General features: G+C 41.9%; 1 protein-coding gene across 2 annotated transcripts in view; it reads right to left on the bottom strand.

Moving 5' to 3' along the window:
* Positions 1-5,250: 5,250 nt before the first annotated feature.
* Positions 5,251-19,687, bottom strand: part of PDZRN3 (PDZ domain containing ring finger 3) — a 286,365-nt gene continuing 271,928 nt past the window's right edge. For both annotated transcript variants that reach the window (XM_036739362.1, XM_036739363.1), the window contains 5 exons: positions 17,056-17,154; positions 14,805-14,867; positions 12,316-12,417; positions 8,766-8,882; positions 5,251-7,726 (listed from right to left, as the gene is read on the bottom strand). In XM_036739362.1, coding sequence (XP_036595257.1) covers positions 6,161-7,726; positions 8,766-8,882; positions 12,316-12,417; positions 14,805-14,867; positions 17,056-17,154 — 1,947 coding nt within the window. In that variant the 3' untranslated portion in view covers positions 5,251-6,160. The remainder of the gene's footprint in view (positions 7,727-8,765; positions 8,883-12,315; positions 12,418-14,804; positions 14,868-17,055; positions 17,155-19,687) is intronic.

Below are 19,687 nucleotides of genomic sequence, written 5' to 3'. Positions count from 1 at the left end.
AGGCAGGGCAATTGGGATTAAGTGACTTGCCCAAGGTCACATAGCTAGTAAGTGTGTCAAGTGTCTGAGGCTGGATTTGAACTCAGGTCCTCCTGACTCCAGGGCTGGTGCTCTACTCACTGTGCCACCTAGCTGCCCGAGCACTCTTTTTTTTCTTCACCTCTTGAAGACTCTCTCATCCTTTGAATTTATCTCTGCTGTCACTTTCACCATTATAATGTTTTTTGTTTTCCCCACCCTATCCCAACTGAAGGGGACCTCTCCTTCCTCAAAGCACTTTCCCTGGATCTCTCCTTCCAATTTAATCAGTTTCCCTTATAATTATTTGTGTATATTAATTTCTCATTTCCCATTTTAAGTAATTTTTTGAGAGCAGATCTGTTTGTTTATCTTTGTATTTGGATCCAAACTCCTTGCAAGTCCAGATTGGTTCATTCTTTGTACTCAGACTATTAGAGAGCCCAGCCCATGGTAGGCCCTTAAAAATGCCCAATTAGTCGATTCAAATCATAGGATCCCACACTGCTGACTTCTTGCCTTTGTGCCCAGTTTTCATTTAATGTCTATATGTGGCTGTGAGGGTAATTTAATCCCAAGCTTCAGGTTCTCGTTCACAAAATAGTGAACGTGGTTGAAAAAGCATTTGAATTAGGTGATTCCTAAGCTGCCTTCCCTCTAATTCTATGACCGTATTTTATGGTGGTTGATGAGGGGGACAGAGAATAATGTGTGAAGTGTTGTGAGCAAAATTCTCTTGAATTTGATTTAAGAACATAAACTCCTTGAGGACAGAAATGATTTCTTCGTGTTATTCTCAAATCTCCAGTGCAAGCAGAATGTTTATCATAGAATAGATTACCTAGGTGGTGCAGGGGGTAGAACACCAGGCCTGGAGTCAGAAAAACTCATCTTCCTGAGTTCAAATCAGGCCTCAGACATTTCCTAGCTGGGTGTCCCTGGGCAAGTCACATAACCCTGTTTGTCTCAATTTCCTCATCTGTAAAATGAGCTGGAAAAGAAAATGGCGAACCACTCTAGTGTCTTTGCCAAGAAAACCCCGAAAGGGGTCACAAAGAGTCAGACATGACTGAAAAATGACTAACCAAAACCAATAAGAAATAAACACTTGATTTCCTGTTTAGAACTGGAATGTAAAGAGCACAAGAAGACCACACTCTGAGTGGATGCACCATGAATCAGAACCCCAAGCCCAGATTTTAAAAGCCGTTTAAACTGCCAAAATAACACAATCATTTCTTGGAGGGCACCCCAACAACTCCTGGTCATGCCTTATGACGATGAGTTGAAGGAACTCTAGAGGCTTGGCTTGGAGAAGACAGAGGGGTGGGTTGGGGTGGGATAGGGCGTGGGCATGATCATTGACTGAAAATATTTAAGAGCTTTCACATGGAAGAAGCTCAAGACTTATGTTGTAGGTGCTTAATACATGTTGTTGGATTGAATCCCTTCTAGTGATATTTGAATAAATCAATGTCCTATTAATGGAAATAAGTAACAGGAAAGTTTCAGCAATTAATCAGCAGGAGGAGACAGAGGGAGACTTTTATTTTGGAAGGCTGGGATGATCCAGGTGCCTCTAAAATCAAACCAGATGGGTACCCACTGTGCAGTAGGCAAACACTAAGACCTTATCTACTGTTGTCTTGCAAAGCACTGAGGAGAAGAGTGGAGGGAGGTCTGGGCCTGATGATTTCCCAGGAATGGAACTGCTAAATCAAGTCCAGAGTACTTGGGGTAATCTTGTGACTCAGCTTATCAATCATAATGATTTGTAAAGGATACACATTTTGCAAAATTTGTGTGTGTGTACACATGTGTGTGCATATTTATATCTGTCCAGTGTGTTGTAGAAAGTGTATGCTTTGAACTCGAAGGACCCAAGTTCAAATCCTTAGGCAGAAAATTGAACTTCTCTAGGATGCAGTTTACTACCTCTAAAATGAGGAGGTTGGATGAGATGGCCTTTAAGGTCATTTCCAACATTAGGTGTTATGGGTATGCTATTTTCCCATTATAAAATATAAGCCCCTTGAGGGCAGCCACTGTTCCATTGCTGCCTTTCTATCCTTGGCACCAAGCACAGAGCCTGGCACATAGTAAATGTTTAATAAATGACGGATTGGATTACAGAGTGATTAAAGTGCCATTCATACTATATATATTTATTTTGTTATTAAAAGATGTGCAGAGAACAGATGATCAATCAGTCAATGAAAAGTCAAATGGAGTTCTGGGCATGTATCATTCCCATGTAGACCTTGTATTGTTAGGACTAGTTGAATCTAGAAACTCAAAGGAAAAAACCCATTATTTTATCTGGAAACTAAACTGGAACTGAGAGCACAATCTTGCATTGCTGACTGCAACTAGGAATTCCCATTTCCTCGAAAGTGAAGGCTGCTGTCATTGAGACAAGATATGTTGCATCTTATCTTTGTTTAGTGACGTCTTTCTAATTAGCTTATATTTGACATAAATCCTTAATACAAAGATGGTGTTGAAAACCAATGAATGGGAAACACCAACAAAAGAAGAGAGATTTAAATGCCTTCTGTCAAGATGTCCTGGCTTCCAGGCACATGGGCAATTTTTCCAGCAAGTATCCCATAACCTATTTCTAAAGGCCACTAGCAGATAATTATATTGGGTTAATTTACATATCTTCAGTTGATAATCCTAATTGGTTCTCCAACCAACAATCCCTGGGCAATATGTAGTTGGACTTGTCTCTACTGTGATCCCCAACAAACATGATCACAAGTTTGAGATGTTTCTCATTGCAATTCATTCTCATTTATAAACATGCACTCATGTTGGGTGATTTTGTATTGACTTGAACATTAGTTTGCTAATAAATATTTTATGTTTTTCTATGTCAATCATTAACAGCTATGGTCAGTGGTGGGTGCTAGCATTCTAGAGTTTATTAGAAAATTGAAATAACAGTCCAAATGTCCTCAGCGTACAATGGACATTTTGCTCTATGAATGCTTTGGGGGGTTTAGTATACTGTTGAATGCATCATGAACTATAAAATGTGATAATTACTGAGTAAGGGCAGCTTGGTGGTACGGCAGATAAAGTAATGGGCTTAAAGGCAAGTAGACCTGAATTCAAATCCATTCTTAGAGACTCACTGGCTATGTGACTCTAGGCAAGTCACTTAAACTGTTTCTCTGTAAAATGGGGTAAAATGATAGCACTTACCTTATAGAGTTCTTGTGAGGATCAGATGTGATATGTATTAAAAAAAAAAAAAGCTCTGAGTACAGTGCCTGACACATGGTAGGCACTATATAAATGCTTATTCCCTTTCTCTAGTGAAAATCTCCTTTTATGTAGTAACCCCCTGCTTTTGCCATTCATTCTGACAATTCTCCTCTTCCAAGGGAAGTCTTAATTCAAATTATTTTAAGGAATGGGGACCTGAGAAGCTCTCATCACTAAACTAATATATATGAGTAAATCTTGGTTCTCTATGAAGCAATACCAAGCAAGACAGCCACATTCTGGGATCCAAAGAAAGAAAGGCTGCTCTTGGGAGCAAAATATCAGATTCTATTGTAATCTGAGTTTAGCGCTCTCTTCTGACTTAAGTGGGGCTTTTAAAACCCTGGTCCGTAAACCACAGTTCAACTTAATGGACCAAAAGGGACTCTTTAGCATGCGGCTTAAGATGCAATTAAGAGTCAAAATTTAATGGCCTTGTTTAGAAAAAGGAGATGAATACAGGCCTTAATAGAGAAGAATGAAGTATTTTAAATTCAGGCTTTCATGAAGTGGCCTTATTAGAATGTGTAGCTACTGTAACAGTCTCAAATTTGGATCCTTTAAGGAAGCCTGGTGGTGTATGGTTATAGCCAACATGAAGTCCTGGCTGTAAAACTGCAATAGCATTCTGAGGAATTTTATCAAAATTTCAGTCAGTTGGGTGGAAAAAAAGGCTGTAAGACCATAAAATTAATTGTATTTCACAATACAGACCAAATAATCCAATGTCTAGCTGGTTTTTCCACTTTAAGTGTTTGTCTTGTGTTGACGGGAGATGGTACTGGGGCTGTCTGTAAACAGAGCCTGACTCTTTGCAAATTCATTAACTAATGATGGCTCCTTGGTAGCTGGGAGTAGAAGGACGATCAATTGTTAGCTTAGATAAGACCCCTGCCTTGAGGAGAGCTATTATTCCACTCCAATATTGACTGAGCCAAAGGCCTTACATAGGAGCTGTAGGATTGGAGTAATTCATATATCCTTGTGGGACCTAAGCTTAATAGCCCTTACTGATGGGCAGTAACGGCTTATAAAAAACTCTGTTTAAACAGAGGAGTGTCAACACAATCTTAGGAAGTGAATTAATAGCGATTCCTATTTTCAGGATATTAGCCCAATTCCAGTCTTTACCCATGACGCAGACCACTTAGATCCCACGGCACAGACTGCTTAGATACCATAGTACACAGCTAATCAGAGGACTCTTTCATTTGGTAAATATCCATGGGTTTCACATGTGTCAGTGAGCCCTACTTCACGTGAAAGAAGCAGGGTAGTATGGTGGAAAAAATACTGAATATGGAGGTAGCTGACTTGAGTTTAAATTCCAGCCCTGTTATTTACTGTAGCTAAGGTGGTACAGTGGCTAGAGTGCTAGATCTAGAGCCAGGGAGATGTGAGTTCAAATCCAGTGTGAGATACTTAACTGCGTGATGGTGGGCAAGTCATTTGACTTCTGTCTGCCTCTGTTTTCTCATTCATAGAATGGGGATAAAAAGAGCATTTACCTCATAAGGTTGTTGTGTGGATCAAATGAGATATTTGTAAAATGCTTGGCAAACCTTAAAGGTTACGTATCTATGTGTGGGTATATGTATATATGTATATATGTATGTGTGCATATATTATATATCCATATAAGTGCATACACACATGTGTATGTATGCATATACACACACACACATACTTTTATTATCACTTGTGTGACCCTAAGCAGATCACTAACTCTGTGGGTCTTAGGATCCTACCCTATAAAATGAAGAGGCTGGACTAGATGGCCCTAAGGTCCCTCTTATCTCTTGATTCACAGTCACAGGAAGGGTCTGAGGTGGCTTGAGCCAGTGAATGCTGGGCAAGTGGGGGTGAAAATGTCATAATCTACCTCTGAAGAGCTGGGGAGGCTGCCACCCCACAGTTCACGCTGAAAGGCGCTCCCCCAGGACAAATGAGAAGGAATCATTTCAAAGTGGATCAAATAGAAAATAATAATTTATTTTGACCTTATCTTGATGTTTGTAACTCATCGTGATTCCATGAAACTGCTTATTAAATTCAGTACATTCAACTCTACAAAGCAAACAGATACTAGAAGGGGCACTTAAAAAATCACACAGACGGTCTCGTATCAACAACTTTCCTGTACATGCAAATTCTTTCAACAGGCTGCAACATTTGCAAACATGCTTGAACCTCCTTTAAAGCCACAGAATATCCTGCTCCAGGCCCTTCTTATTAAACCTTGGTGCTTCCTTAGGAATATCACAAAGAAAAATATTTAAATGTGGATCACAACGCTAAACACTGCTGGTTTGGTTATGTGTGGGAAGTATCCTAGAACAGCTCACACAAAGGCAAGTCAGTGATGCTGAGCTGCCAACAACTCGAGCTAAAGTACTGATAAACTGGCCCCAAGTATGGCAGACCCAGGGCAAGGTAATGGTACAAAAGAGCGTTTCGTAAAAATACGTATTGGCAGTTGCATTTTTGTTTCAGGCAGGAAAAGAAAAGCATGTCTAACTTTTTAATATGAATATAGTTTAAACAAATTCTTTTGTGTAAGTATGGTTAATAAGAAGATTTCTGAAATTTAAAAGACTTTATGTAAAAGGTAACAAGTAAAAAATTACGATCAGTTATTTGAAAAAAGCTGTTTGTTAATATTGCCTTCAAAGATAGTCAGGGTGGTTTTCTCCCGTTAAAACAGAGTCATCACACCCAGTGTTGTAGAGTTCAGTTTTTGCACCTATAAACACAAGGACTCTATTTATCTTATATACAAAAACTTGCCACATTGAACGAGGCAGGAATTTTGACCCCAATGGTAGAGTTGGTTTGTTTTTTTTATATACATACGATTAAGAAATGGAAATTATACAGTAGTCACTGATAAGAAGGAATTATATACTCTAGTGCCATCAGGGGACTTTGTACCATGGGTTAAGAGTTCTTGGATCGTCATCCAATTATCAAAGATTTTTTTGTTTCTCTTCTTCATCATCTTTTTGTGGCTCAGTTCAATGATGTTCATTTCCTTCTTTTCTTCAGCCCCTTGCTGTTCTTTTAGGCAGTCCAGCCTGCTCTGCATCATGAACTCACGCCTTCTCCTCTGCTCCTTGGCTTTCACGACGTGCTGCTTCCGCTCCTCTTTGCTCCAATACCTTCCCATCTTCATCTCACTGATGGCGTCATCATCCGTTGTCATGCCGCTTCGCTCTTCTCGGATCTTCAGGGCTCGCTCGCGCAGGAGCCTGTCTCGCACGGGCCGCTTGGTGATGTAGCGAGTTCCATCGCTTCTTATCTTCACCTTCCATTCCATTCGGGGTTCGGACTGGTTGGAAGAGTTTAAGTCCTTGCACATGCTGACCAGACTCATCTGGCTCTGGGCATACTCCACGGCTGACTTCTGCTGGATCAGCTGCATGTAACTCTGGTAGTGCTGGGCATGGGCAGGGATGTGAGCATGCTTGTAGGGGGAGTGGTGATAGGGGGAGAGATAAGAGCCACCTAACTTTGGACTCTGGGTTGGACTCTTGCTTTCCTCATTGGCCTTTTTCTCTTTGTTCTCCAGCTGTTTGCTAAGGTCAAGCTCTTTTGGAGAGGGGCAGTACTTGGGGCTGCTGGTCTCTGGACTCTCTGTGATGGAAAGCAGATTTCTCTGGGATGCTTTGCAAGCAGTGGAGCTGCCCATTGCCCCATCGCTGCCTTGACAGCCGATGCTTTCGGCAATTCTCCGCAGGGAGTTATCTGGGGAGATTTCCAGGGTGAGTGGTGTACTGCGGCAGCTCTCTCCAGTGTTGTAGGCACTGGAACTATCTTTGTCCGATTTTTCAGGGAGCTCAGTGATGTCCGAGAGCTCATGCCTTCGGACGTCAATACTGGTGTTATAATTCCGGAATCCGCTGTTATGCAGCATCCATGACTCTCGGTACTGCTCCTTGAGCTGCTGCATCTTGTGAGCCCTGACAATGTTCAGGCATTCCAACTCGATGTTGCGGAGCTCTTCATTCAGGATCTCCAGCTCTCTGTCCACACTCTCAGGGTCGCTCTTGTTCACTTCAAGGGCACTGTTCTGATAATATAGGCTGTAGGGACTGGCACTCTTCACTTGGCACTTGAGTTCCAGCAGTTCCCGAAATCGCTCACATTCGTCCACTGGGATCCCAAGGAAGTCGGCGTCTGTGCAGTCGGCTGAAATAAAGGACTCGTTGCTGAAGGGCACGTCTCCGCTCCCTAGGGTGTCCTGGCTGTACAGCAGTTTCCTCTGGCTCCCCAGAGTGTTAGAAGATGTGGTGTGGTCATCGGCGTTGTTCTCCTGCTCAGAACTTTCGTCGTTGCGGGTGCTCTCATCTGTGCGCCCCACGCCGCTGTCCTTCTCATGCTGGTTTGACAAGATTGTGGCGGTGTCAGTGGTGCCTTCATCCTCCTCATGTTTTTTCTAAACAAACAAAAAATAACAAGAAAACATTGCTGAAAAGGGCAAAGTATATGGGCCCAATTTCCCATCTTGGACTTCAATCCTATACAAATGCATTTGTGGATGTGGAGAGGTCTCTACTTTCAGGGAGTGTTTTTTTTTTTTTTTAGAAAGGTATGATGGGCTGAGTCATTCAGAATTTCCATCACATTTTAGAGGGGCAGTGTGATGTAGTAGAAAGGGTGCTGTATGAGTTTCCATCGTATTTTAGAATAGCAGTGTGATGGTTGTAGAAAGAATGTTGTACCCAAGGTTAAGAGGGACATAGTTAGTTTTGATTCCTGCCTCAGAGGCTCACTCATTGTATAAGCCTGAACGAACCCTTTTACTTGGATCTCAGTTTCTTCATCTGTAAACGGGGATAACAATACCTGGAGTATATACTTTGTGGGATTGCTGTGTGAGAAGGAACATGAACTACTTTGCAAACTCTATGTAACTGTCTATAGCAATGGTGGCTGTTCCTATTTCCAGTCCTTAGTTTGGGTTTTATCGGGGGTTTAAACCTCCTTGTCCATCCTGAAATTGCTCTTCCACTAAAAGAAATGTGATGATCATTTGTTTATGCTGATGTGTCAATGATGTCAAAGGTACTCACTAAGCCAATTTCAGGCAGTCAGCAATACAAATTTTATTTTTCAACTTAAGAAGTCAGAAGAGCAGCACTATCCTGGCCAAGAATGTTAATAGCCTGAATTCTATTAGTTATTGAATGGAAAAACACTTCTATTATTTTGAGTCTATACTCAAGCTAGCTTGAACACAGCTAGGCAGAACATCTGAAAGTCTCCATTCATCGTCAGCTCCCACAGGGCTGATTACAATCCTTCTCTCCTAATGGGAATTTCCCATCTAGACTCCCATGGGAATTTCTGGTTGGCATTTGTAATGGTCTTCCAAATTTGGGTTCTATTGGGAGAGGGTGGTGAAGGAGAAGGGATAAGGATCGCTCATTCTGGGCTAAGTGCCCATCCTTCTGTATGTATGTACACATCCTGACCTGCTGAAGCACGCTTGCTGTGAACTGCATAGCTTGGTGGTGCTGTTCTTCCAGCATGTCCATGTGTAAGTCATCCAGGAAATCGTTTCTGTCGTCATCCAGCCATCCTTCATCCAGCTGTGGGAAGAGGAAGCAGAGACATGGTTTCAGCAGGACTTTGGCCCAGCCGCACTGTCTCCAATACTCCATCTCCCATTTCCCATGATTCTGGACTGGCTTTCCCTCATGCCTGGAATGCCTTCCTTCTCTACCTCCATCACTTACTTTCCCTGGCTTCCTTCAAGACCCAGCTCAAGTCTTACCTTCCTCAAGAGGCTTTTCCTGGTCCTCTCAACTGTTAATACATTTCCTTCTGAAGTTACCTCTCCTCTACTCTCTCTCTCTATATATATCTCTTAAGTATCAATGTATTTGCAAGTTGGGTCCTTTTCCTCCTTTAGAATATGTGCTCCTCAAAGACAGGGATTGTTGGCCTTTCTCTACATCCCTAGTGATATTAGCAAAGGGCAGGGCAAAGCACTTGACAAAAGCTTAAGAATGACCAATTGACTGAATACAATTTGTGTATTTTTCTGCTTTCTTAGGGACTATGTCCTTTCTTTAAAGAAAGAGGAGCAGGGTAGTCTGGAAACTCATTAAAATTTAATGGAAGAAACGCTTCTCCATTAATTTCCCTTTCTTCCTAGGGCAGCTGTCCTATATACCATGTCATCGTTTCACAGAATTGTGCTAAACATTTAGGATGAAAAACTAAATCCAAGGTGTCCCTTGTACTCAAACAAGCCTACAGGGTTTCAAAGAAGGGTATCCAAGGACAAGAAGTCAGGAGACCAGGTTCCAATCCTGGCCTTTTGTTGTTTAGTCGTGTCCAACTCATCAAGACCCTATTGTGAATTTTCTTGGCAGACACTGCAGTAGTTTGCCATTTCCTTCCCCAGATCATTTTACAAATGACAAAACTAAGACAAATAGGATTAAGTGACTTGCCCAGGGTCACACAGCTAGTAATCCTCAGGAAGATGAGTTTTCCTGACTCCAGGACAGGCACTATACCCACTCACTGTGCCACCTAGCTACCCCCAAGCCACTCCTTTCCTCATCTATAAATTGAGATAACTGAACTAGAGTAGGGGTCCTTAAATTTTTTTTCTGTGACTTGGAACCCTGGCAAAGTCTATGGACCCCTTCTCAGAATCATATTTTTAAATGCACAAGATAAAAGTACATATGATTACAAAGGAAACCACTTATTCTGAAATAGAGTTATGGTTTTTTTTCTATAAATAAGTTCATGGACCCAGGTTAAGAACCCACGATGTTAATGATTGCTAAGGTCCCTTCCATCCAGAAATATTGTCCTCACCATTGTCCTCATCATTGGTGGGCTAACACCTTGCCTCCTTTTGTGATTGCTTCTCATTTGTTTTTTAGTTTGGGTCTTTACATGTAAAATAGAATTGGACCTGGCCCAGAGCTTCAACCCCTTCACTCTTCTTTCTCTGCTCTACCTGGCCAAATGAGGGTCAGAGAATTTCTGCCCTCAGAAATTGTACGGGAGACTGAAGTTATGGTTGTCCAGTTGTGTTCCTCATTTAAGATGAGTAGAATATCCATATGAAATTCATATTCCTAGAAAGGACAATGAAAGCCTGCCACTCCCTGCCAAATTACTTTGCATTTATTTTGTTTATGCCTAATTGTATATATCTCATCTGTAAGATGAGCTGGAGAAGGAAATGGCAAACCACTCCAGTATCTTTGCCAAGATAATCCTAAATGGGGTCATGAAGAGTTGGGCATGGCTGAAAAATCTTGCATAGCTCTCTCTCCTCTACAGAATGTAAGCTCTTTGAGGGTAAAGCTTGTTTCTTTTTTGTCTCCAGTAACTAGCACATAAGCAAGTACTTAAATGCTTATCAACTGAAGGATTAGGTTGTAACCTTGCCAATGTCCTACTAGGGGTCAATATTGAAAGAGGAGGAATACCTGAAAGAAACCTAAGCATTTATGGTATTCATCACTGACCCTTCTTTGTTCTTGGGGCTGTAGTATGAGAGAAATGATTAATAACCAATAATTTGGGGAGATCCAGAGTTCCCTCTTTTTCTATAGTCATCATTTCAAAGTTCGATCTCTTGAAGGATATTTTGTTGTTGTTGTGTTTGTCCTTCGTTTTTGAAGAGGACATGACATCAGGGAGATGATGACGTGACTTGTAACTGACTTTGATTTGAGTGAGGGAGGGCTGTGCAAGGTCACCAGCCTCATGTTCTCCTCCAGAACCATCTGGGTCCAGGTTCATCAGGGTGACTGGAGATGGCCCAGGAGGAAACTCTAGCCCTCTTAGGCTAAGGTTTTTTCAGGTTGTCAACTTTGAGTGAGGTAACGCCTCTTTAAGAAGTGAGTCAAGGGATGGCCCCTTTAATTTAAAATAAAAATCAAACTGGCAAGGGAAGAGGGTTGCTGGCCAAAAGAGAAACAGTTACTATTTACATTCACTCTGAACCAGGAGGCCCAAAAAATAGCCATTAATTAGTGCTTGGGCCAGGACCTATTGTTGTCCAATCTATGAGCTCCAGAGTAGAATGGGTTTAAGATTTGGTCTTTGAGAAAGAAGTCTAGCCATTAAACCCCAAGTTTACTAGCAGCTTTTGGCCATCAAAATTTACCTTCCTTTGTAGAGGAGAAGGAAAGGGAGATGGAAAGGGAGAGGGAAAAAAAGAAGTCAAGCTGAGTTACCCAACTGGCTGGGTCCCCATTCAGGCAGCTCAGACTACTCACAGGTTGTGTTTGTCTGAGGGATATTACTGAAAATGAGATTGAATTAACTCTTCTCAATCTTGGTCAAACCCTATCCAACCTTACAAGGCATTTAATCTAAGGTAGAGAAGCCCATTGTGTTTGAGTGGGGGTAAATTATTTGATTAGATTGCCCAAAGCTAGAGGTGGTCTGGGTGTAGAGATAATCTTGCAGAACCTCATTGAAATGAGCCCACTTTTCATTGTAATATTCATTCTCTCATTAATTGTTAATCAATCAGAGTTAATTGCCACCCTCTGGAACACCCATTTTTCCAAGGGCATATAAGCCATGAACATGCTGCCATGATGATCTTTGGCATTCAAGAATGCCACTGACCTCTTTTATTAAAATGCTAGCAGTTTAATAAAATGATTACCCAGAAATTATGTCTCTCAAACTTCTTAAAAGTCACAACTACAAGCCAAGAATACAAAGGTAAATGTAAGATAGGCCCTGTCCTCAATGAGCTTATGGCACTGGACTAGAATCTTCTCTTTTCCCATTCTTTTTTTCTGGTTCCTACATTTTGTTGCTGCCCTAGGATAGTAAGCAGTTAGCCTTAAATAGATGCTAAGGCAGAAAGCTTTTCTTTAGAAGGTAAACAAGGTAAAAATCCATCTAGTTAGTGCTCAGGTTAAGAATAATTACTTTTGACATCTTTACTGGGCTAGGGATAGAGATGCTGACATTGAACCATGAAGGGGAAAACAACAGAAATATCTTTGTACACACGTGAAGCTGCCATACCTGGAGTTCAGGTCTTGCTATGAGCAAGGAGACATTCTTGCTTTCTTCACTGGTGAGAAGTGCCACGGCTTCTTCTCGGTTTTGTACCTCTATACCATTAATCTAAAAAAAAGTGTACAGTGATTCGATCAGTCTGTGAGTAGGGACTTTATCCATCCTCATTCTGTATAGTCCAGCCATCAGCCCTGGCCTCCCATAACCTCCCTTATTCATACCCGGAGTGTCATTTATCATACCCAGCCTGTCTCCAAACATAACAAAGGCCTTACACCATCGCCTTTTTCTCTTGGCACATGCCTATGAGAAAGCCACTGCTGTTTTAGCTGATGAGGTAACTGCATTGCTGAAGCAATAAACAGCACAGGTGGCCTTGGGTGGATTATCACTGAGATGCAAGAGGCAGCAGAGGGAGATCTTGTGCTGGGGGGAAGGGGGAGGTAAAGGCATGGAGGTGTGGTAATGAGGATGCTGAGTCACGAGTGTGTGTGGGAAAAACTCAAGCCTTACTACACGTAGACTTGGAAGTAGCTAGCACACCCAGAAGGAAGATGAGAGAGAGGAGAGGAGAGGAGAGCAGAGGAGGGGAGAGGAGAGAGAGAGAGAGAGAGAGAGAGAGAGAGAGAGAGAGAGAGAGAGAGAGAGAGAAAGAGAGAGAGAGAGACCGACCCAGAGAGAAGGGAAAGCAACTTTGCTAATGAGTCTAATTTTGACCCTGTAGCTTTTTAGATTATTTAAGAGAATGAATGACAAGGAGGAGTCTTAGAGGTATAAGAAGTCACTCAACGTCCTTTATAATAAAATGATACATGATGAATTAGACCTTGGTGAGTGTACAATTTGTGAGAGGAAGGCACAAACCCCGTGCCCTGAAACAGAACTAAGCAGTGCCTTGTGGGACACTGAGACCAAGGCAATAGGCATTTACTAAGCACCTATGATACATGAGGCACTGTACTAAGTGCTGGGGCTGAAGATTGAAAATAATATCACAAGTTATGGATTCAGAGTTAGAAGGAACCTTCGGAATCATCTAGTCCACTCTCCCCACCCTCCACTTTGCATGATCAGAGAACCAGAGAAATAGGTTTACCCCATGGTCCCACAGGTGTTAAGGGGCAGGATTCCATTGCTCCCTACTGCCCCTTTTGGCTTTAACTGTCTATGAAAACTCTATGCTAGGAACAGGAGCTAAAAAGGTGATGAATGGACACCTGACCAGAAGGAACAGGAGTCCTTCAGGAAGATAGATGACTATAATATGGAAGGCCTTACTGAGGTGAGAATGAACTTTTAAGAGAAAAAGACTACCTTTAAGAGCAACTCCATGAAGTGGGCTAACTATTCAGCCATGCAAACTAGGAATAATCCAATTAATTTTACTGAAATTTTCCAAAGATTATTTTCTACCTCAGGGTGGGACAGAACTTGAAAAACTTGGTCTATGAATAATTCTTCAGGGAACTTAAAGGAGAGGGGAAAATGGAGACTGTTAAAATGTCTTCTGCACGTCTCAACTTGGGATATTGGGCCCATCCATTATCATTAATCTCTAAGTGGCAAGAAGTCAAAGTCTTTGGCATTAAATCCAGCAACCGCATCCTATGTTCTGGCTCCATGCATAGATCACAGGGCATAAATGTTAATGGGAGGCTCAGGTGGGACAGAAGTAATAATAAGAGGTAACCTTTAGACAGTACTTGCAGATTGGCAAAGCCTTTTACAAATAGCTCATTTGAGCTTCCTAACAACCCTGAGAGGCGGGTGCTATTATCTTCACACAACAAATGAGGAATTAAGGCTGAAAGGGCTGAGTGCCTTGCCCAATGCTACCACAGTCTAAGTATCAGAGGTGAGATGCTCACTTGGGCCTTACTGACTTACAGTGCTCCAGCTAAGACCTCCGGGGATGATTCCTGTTTCGTTGGGCCCCAGAGGTTAGAACTGGGAGAAACAGATCCAACTGCAAAGGGATATATTGAGGTCTGAGGCCAGGAAAACTTCCTAGGAAACAGAGTTGCCCACAAGTAGAATGAGATAACTTTCAGGAGGTGCTAATTATCAATAATCATGATTTATATAGGGCTTTAAAGTTTGTGAAATGCTTTATAAATATTATTTTGATGACACAACAACTCTGGGAGATATGTTCTATTATTATGCCCATTTTACAGTTGAGGAAACTGAGGCAAGCAGAGGTTATGTGAGCTGCCCAGGGTCCCATAGCCAGTAAGTGTCTGAGGTCACATGTGAACTGAGGTCTTCCTGACTCCAGGCCCAGCACTCCATCCACTCATTACCTGGCTGCCTCTTTAAAGAGGTACATAGTGGGTTCTTTTGTCACTTGAGGTCCTTAAGTGGAAATTAGATGATCGCTTTTTAGGGGGGATATGAAGAAGAGACTGGTTTGGACTGGATGCCCCTGAGGTCACTGCCAATCTTTAAATTCTGTGCTCATACAGAGAAGTAGGTCTAACCAGCAGGCAACCTACTTGGATGATCCGGTCTCCCTCTCGTATGCGTCCATCCTTTGCAGCGATGCTGTTGGGATCAATCTGAAAGACAGAGGAAGGGAATTAGGTCCCTTTAAGCTCCAAGCACCTATGAGATCAACCACAAATATGTACAGACCTGATGCCCTCTGGACCCACTTAGAAGCAAACAATAAAAGAGTTTCAAAAGTTAGCCTCTAATAAACATGATCGCCCTTAGGGATATTGCTTCGAGATATCTTTGTGGAGAAAAGGGCAGTTTCCCAGCTGACATGCAAGAGGGGCAAAAGGGTGGGAATGTGAGTGAAACCTTAGCCAATTATATCTGAAATGAATCTATTACATCTGGTCTGCTATGTTCACAAGTACACAGCAAGCATTCCAGAAATAGTGTCTGATGACAAGGATGACATTGGGTATGAAGAACCAAGACAGTCCCAAAGGACTAATGATGAAACATACTATCCACCTCCAGAGAAAGAATATTGGTTGAATATAGACGGAAGCATGCTTTCTTTCCTTCATTTTTTTTACATTTATTCGAGTCTTCTTGTACAAAAATGACTAATATGAAAATGTTTTATATAATTGCAATGTATAACCTATATCTGATTGCTTATCATCTTGGGGGGGGTGAGGAAGTGAAGAGAGGGAGGGACAGAATTTGGAACTCAGAACTTTAAACAAAAATGTTAAAAAATTAATGTTAAAAGGGGATGACATTGGGGCTTTGTGCCCAGTAAGTAACAGCCAAATAGTGAAAAGATGAGGAAGGACAAGCAGACACAATGTTTTTCATTATGTTTCCTATCAACAACAAGTTATATGATATTTAGCAAACTTTCATATCACAATGGCTGAAGATTCCCAAATTCTAGAGAGAACTACAGATTAGCGTTTAGAAAAGGAAGGGTCTCAAATGACTTGAGGACCAAAGGACCATAAAGTCAGCAAGGGTTGTTAATCAAATGTATTTGTTCACAGACCACCATTATATGAAGGCTGATGACATTCATTCTATTTCCTCCAGACACCAACAATTAAAAGCACACTCATCCCATGTTTATTTGTTTTTGGGGGGTTCAGATCTGGATTTCATCAATATAGGGAATTAGTGGTGCAGAGACTTTCTCTGCAGAAGCAAATCAGGAACTTGTCTGTGACTTGTAGTCTTAGAAGGTTGCCTGAGGTCACTGAGAAGTTAAGTGACTTGCCCAGGGTCACACAGCCACTGTCAGAGGCAGAACTTGACCTTGGGGCTCACTCACTACGGGTATGCCTTCTACCTGCTATGCCCTTAAGTCTCTCATTCCTTGGATACCTAGGTCAGAAATAAGACAAACCAGTTGCATTGTGGAAAACCTGGAAATTGCCAAGGTGCTCATTATTACCAGGTACCTATAAGTTATAGCCCATGATTTGAATGCCTGGGTATTTATAAGTCCTGGAGAAAGAGTTAGAGATGAAATTCTGAAACCTACTTGTTAGCCAGAAGTTTTCATCATGTCTCATCATGTCTCCCTTCTCCTTCCCCTTCCCCTTCCCTTCCCCCCATCTCTGTCTCCTTCTCTGACTCTTTCTGTGTATTTCTGTCTCTCTGAGTCTCTATTTCTTTCTGTTTCTGTCAGCCCCTCTCTCTCTCTGACTCATTCTCTCTCTCTCTCTCTCTCTCTCTCTCTCTCTCTCTCTCTCTCTCCCCTTCTCTCTATACATTTCTGTCTCTGTCTGTTTGCCTCTCTGTCTATGTCTCTCTCTCTCTCTCTCTCTCTCTCTCTCTCTCTCTCTCTCTCCTTCTCTCTCTCTCTCTCTCTCCTTCTCTCTATACATTTCTGTCTCTGTCTGTTTGCCTCTCTGTCTATGTGTCTCTCTCTCTCTCTCTCTCTCTCTCTCTCTCTCTCTCTCCTTCTCTCTATACATTTCTGTCTCTGTCTGTTTGCCTCTCTGTCTATGTGTCTCTCTCTGTCTCTCTCTCTCTCTCTCTCTCTCGGTCTCTCTTTCTCTCTCTCTCTCTCTTTCTTTGTCACTCTCTCTGACTCTTTCTGTGTATTTCTGCTTCTCTGAGTCTCTCTATTTCTCTCTGTCTCTATCTTTCTATCTTGTTCATTCACTCACACATGTGGACACATGAAAGGAAAATGAACAATTGATCTTTCTATACTTCTGCCAATGAAGATCTTGAGCTGAACTGGGGCTAAGGAGCTCCCTTAATCACTCAGGCTGAATGAGAGGGAATGGAGTAACTCATTCTTACCTCACTTATATAAATCCCAATGTCATCTTCATCATCCGTCCGGTAACACACAGTGAGCCCCAGCTTGTCTTGGCTGTTCAGTCGGTACAAATCCACCTCCTAGGCACAGAAAAGGACATTCCAGATCAAACAGGCTGCATGATGACAGAGATCTGTCAAGTGCTTTGAAAATATTTTGCTTAAATGCTATACTGGATTTCTTTTCATTTTACTGCAGACAGCAGGTTAACTTACTGAACAAAAAGTGATTATGTCTGTGGGATCAATGCTGAGGGCATTTCTGACCTTTCAATCAATATAAAGTCATTTTGAAAATAGTTCTTTCATTGATCTCAGAGAAAGAAAAATCACCTATATTTCATTCAGTGTCAGGACTTCTAGTGGCAAACCTTTTTAAAAAACCATACTTCAATGGCTGTCACAAACAAGGGCATTTTCATACAAAAGCCATTCGCCGATTTTAATACAAATGTTTCCAATGTGTCGAGTTAAGATGATCTCACTTTGGGCTCCTTTAATATTCACAGAGATGTAACTTGCAAAGAGAGATTACTGCATAAATTCATCCCAGAAAGGAGGGCAACACGATAGCATGCAATTAATGTTTTCCACAACAGCTGTGATATTTACAGTCGAGAAATTAGTTTCAGGCTTTATTACAGCAAATGAAAGAAGATAAAAGCAGAAGGAGCCTGAGTGCTTGGCATGAGACACGAGCTCAGCAAATGGCTGAGCCACAGAGAGCATTGCATGGCCCAATTAGCCTGGGCTTCAGAAGGAAATCAGACCTTTGAAAACAACTAAAGCCTCTGGGAGCAAGTTATGGGACTGTCTAGGAAGTGTTAACAAGTTGCGGAGGCCAATCTAACCCACCAGCCAGGCAGGCATAAAAGTTGTTGCCACAGCAAATTATAATCCTATCCTCGGGGCTCATCGTAATACATGTTCTTGGACAGGTTATTGGGTCTGGTTTGTAAAACATTATCTTCCAGTGGACAGGTATGGGGAAGCCTGCTGAAATCGGATCACCAGCTTCTCTGATGCTCATTTAAGGGAGGCTTTTCTTGGGAGAGATGGATGGAACTTCACACTCCCAAATTCAATCCCTGGTAGAATGTAAGCCCTGAGATGGCAGGAACTATTTCCTGTTTTTGTCTTTGTATCTCTAGCACCTGGTGCAGTGATTGGCACACAGTAGGTGCTTGGTATATGTTTGGTGAATTGAATCCAATGGATTGAGAGCCAGGCAGGGAGGCAGAAACACCTGAATTCGAATCCTACCTCAGATACTTATTAATTTATTAGATATTGAGTGAGTCTCTATTAACCTTTCTGTGCCTTACTTTTCTCATGTGTGAAATGAGTGAGGTGGAATGGATGGGTTCTAAGGTGCCTTCCAGCTCTAGAGCTGGGAGTTTAAACGTAACGGTTACAATAATTGATATGTCCATAGTGCTTAAAGGTTTTCAAAGCCCCTTACACACATTACTTCATTTGTTCTTCACAATAACCTTGGAAGGTAGGTGTTCTAGGGAGAGTGTTTTCATTTGGAGATGAGAAAGGTGAGGCACAGAGAGGTGGGAGAAGTGATGCCCAGCATCACACAGCTAGGAAATGGCTCATCTTCCTGACTCTCAAGTCCATCTTTCTTTCTCCTACGCCATGTTGCCACCTTTCAGCAAACATATAAGGGTCTCTTCTACACAAAGCATTTTGCTAGGTGGCATGGGGGCTATAGCACTGCACTGGAGGGAAAGGGCTGGCCAGAGCTGGATGGTTTGTGCCAAATGCTGCATGCCTCACACACAAAAGGCAAAAAGCCAGATCTCTTAGGTAATAAAAGTGAACTCTGACTTTGAACTTGGATATTTATCTCAGAACATTAGACCTACGAAGCCTCTGAGAGGTTATCTACTCCAATTCTCTCATTTTACAGATGAGGAAAGGAATGCAATCGGATGGATGGCCATTAGAGCTGGTCCTGGGAGGTAACATGGTACAGTGGAAGCTGGCTTTAGGTCCAGAGACTCGGGTTCAAATCACTTTGCCATGCTGGGCCTTCTTTAACTGTAGAATAAGGAGGTTGGATGAGAACAGTGGTGTCACACTCAAATATAAAGGTGGGAGGAGATGTTACGTAAGGATCCTTGCTTGCCATATATTGATTAAGAAAATCACACATAACCACTATCTATGTTCTTTTGAATTTTTAAATTATTTTGTTGAATATTTCCCAATTACATTTTAATCTGTTTCTGCAGAACTCAGAAGACAGCTTTGAAGTAGAAAATCTCAAAGGCTCCTTTGAGCTCTAAATCTATGATCCTATATCATGGATAGCTACTGAAAACAGACAATGAGCTAGATCCAGATTTGAACTGGAAGAAGAGGTTAAGAACTGTAATTGGGAAATTGCATAATTTCTATTTTTTGATAACTCTTAACTTGTCCTTGCAACAACGGTCCATGTTTTCAACATCAGTATTCTTCCAGTGATGTTGTGATGGTTAGTCAGGGAATCCTACAGTCTCCTCCAGAAATGATCACCCAAAGGGCAATGGAGAGGCAGGTGATGGGTATGAATGGAAGGCAGCAAGGTACCAATGAGAGATCACACAAGAGGAGTTAAAGG

The sequence above is a fragment of the Trichosurus vulpecula genome, chromosome 9 (assembly GCF_011100635.1).
Source record: "Trichosurus vulpecula isolate mTriVul1 chromosome 9, mTriVul1.pri, whole genome shotgun sequence".
Lineage (NCBI taxonomy): Eukaryota > Metazoa > Chordata > Mammalia > Diprotodontia > Phalangeridae > Trichosurus > Trichosurus vulpecula.
This window is presented reverse-complemented; position numbering and strand designations above follow the sequence as displayed.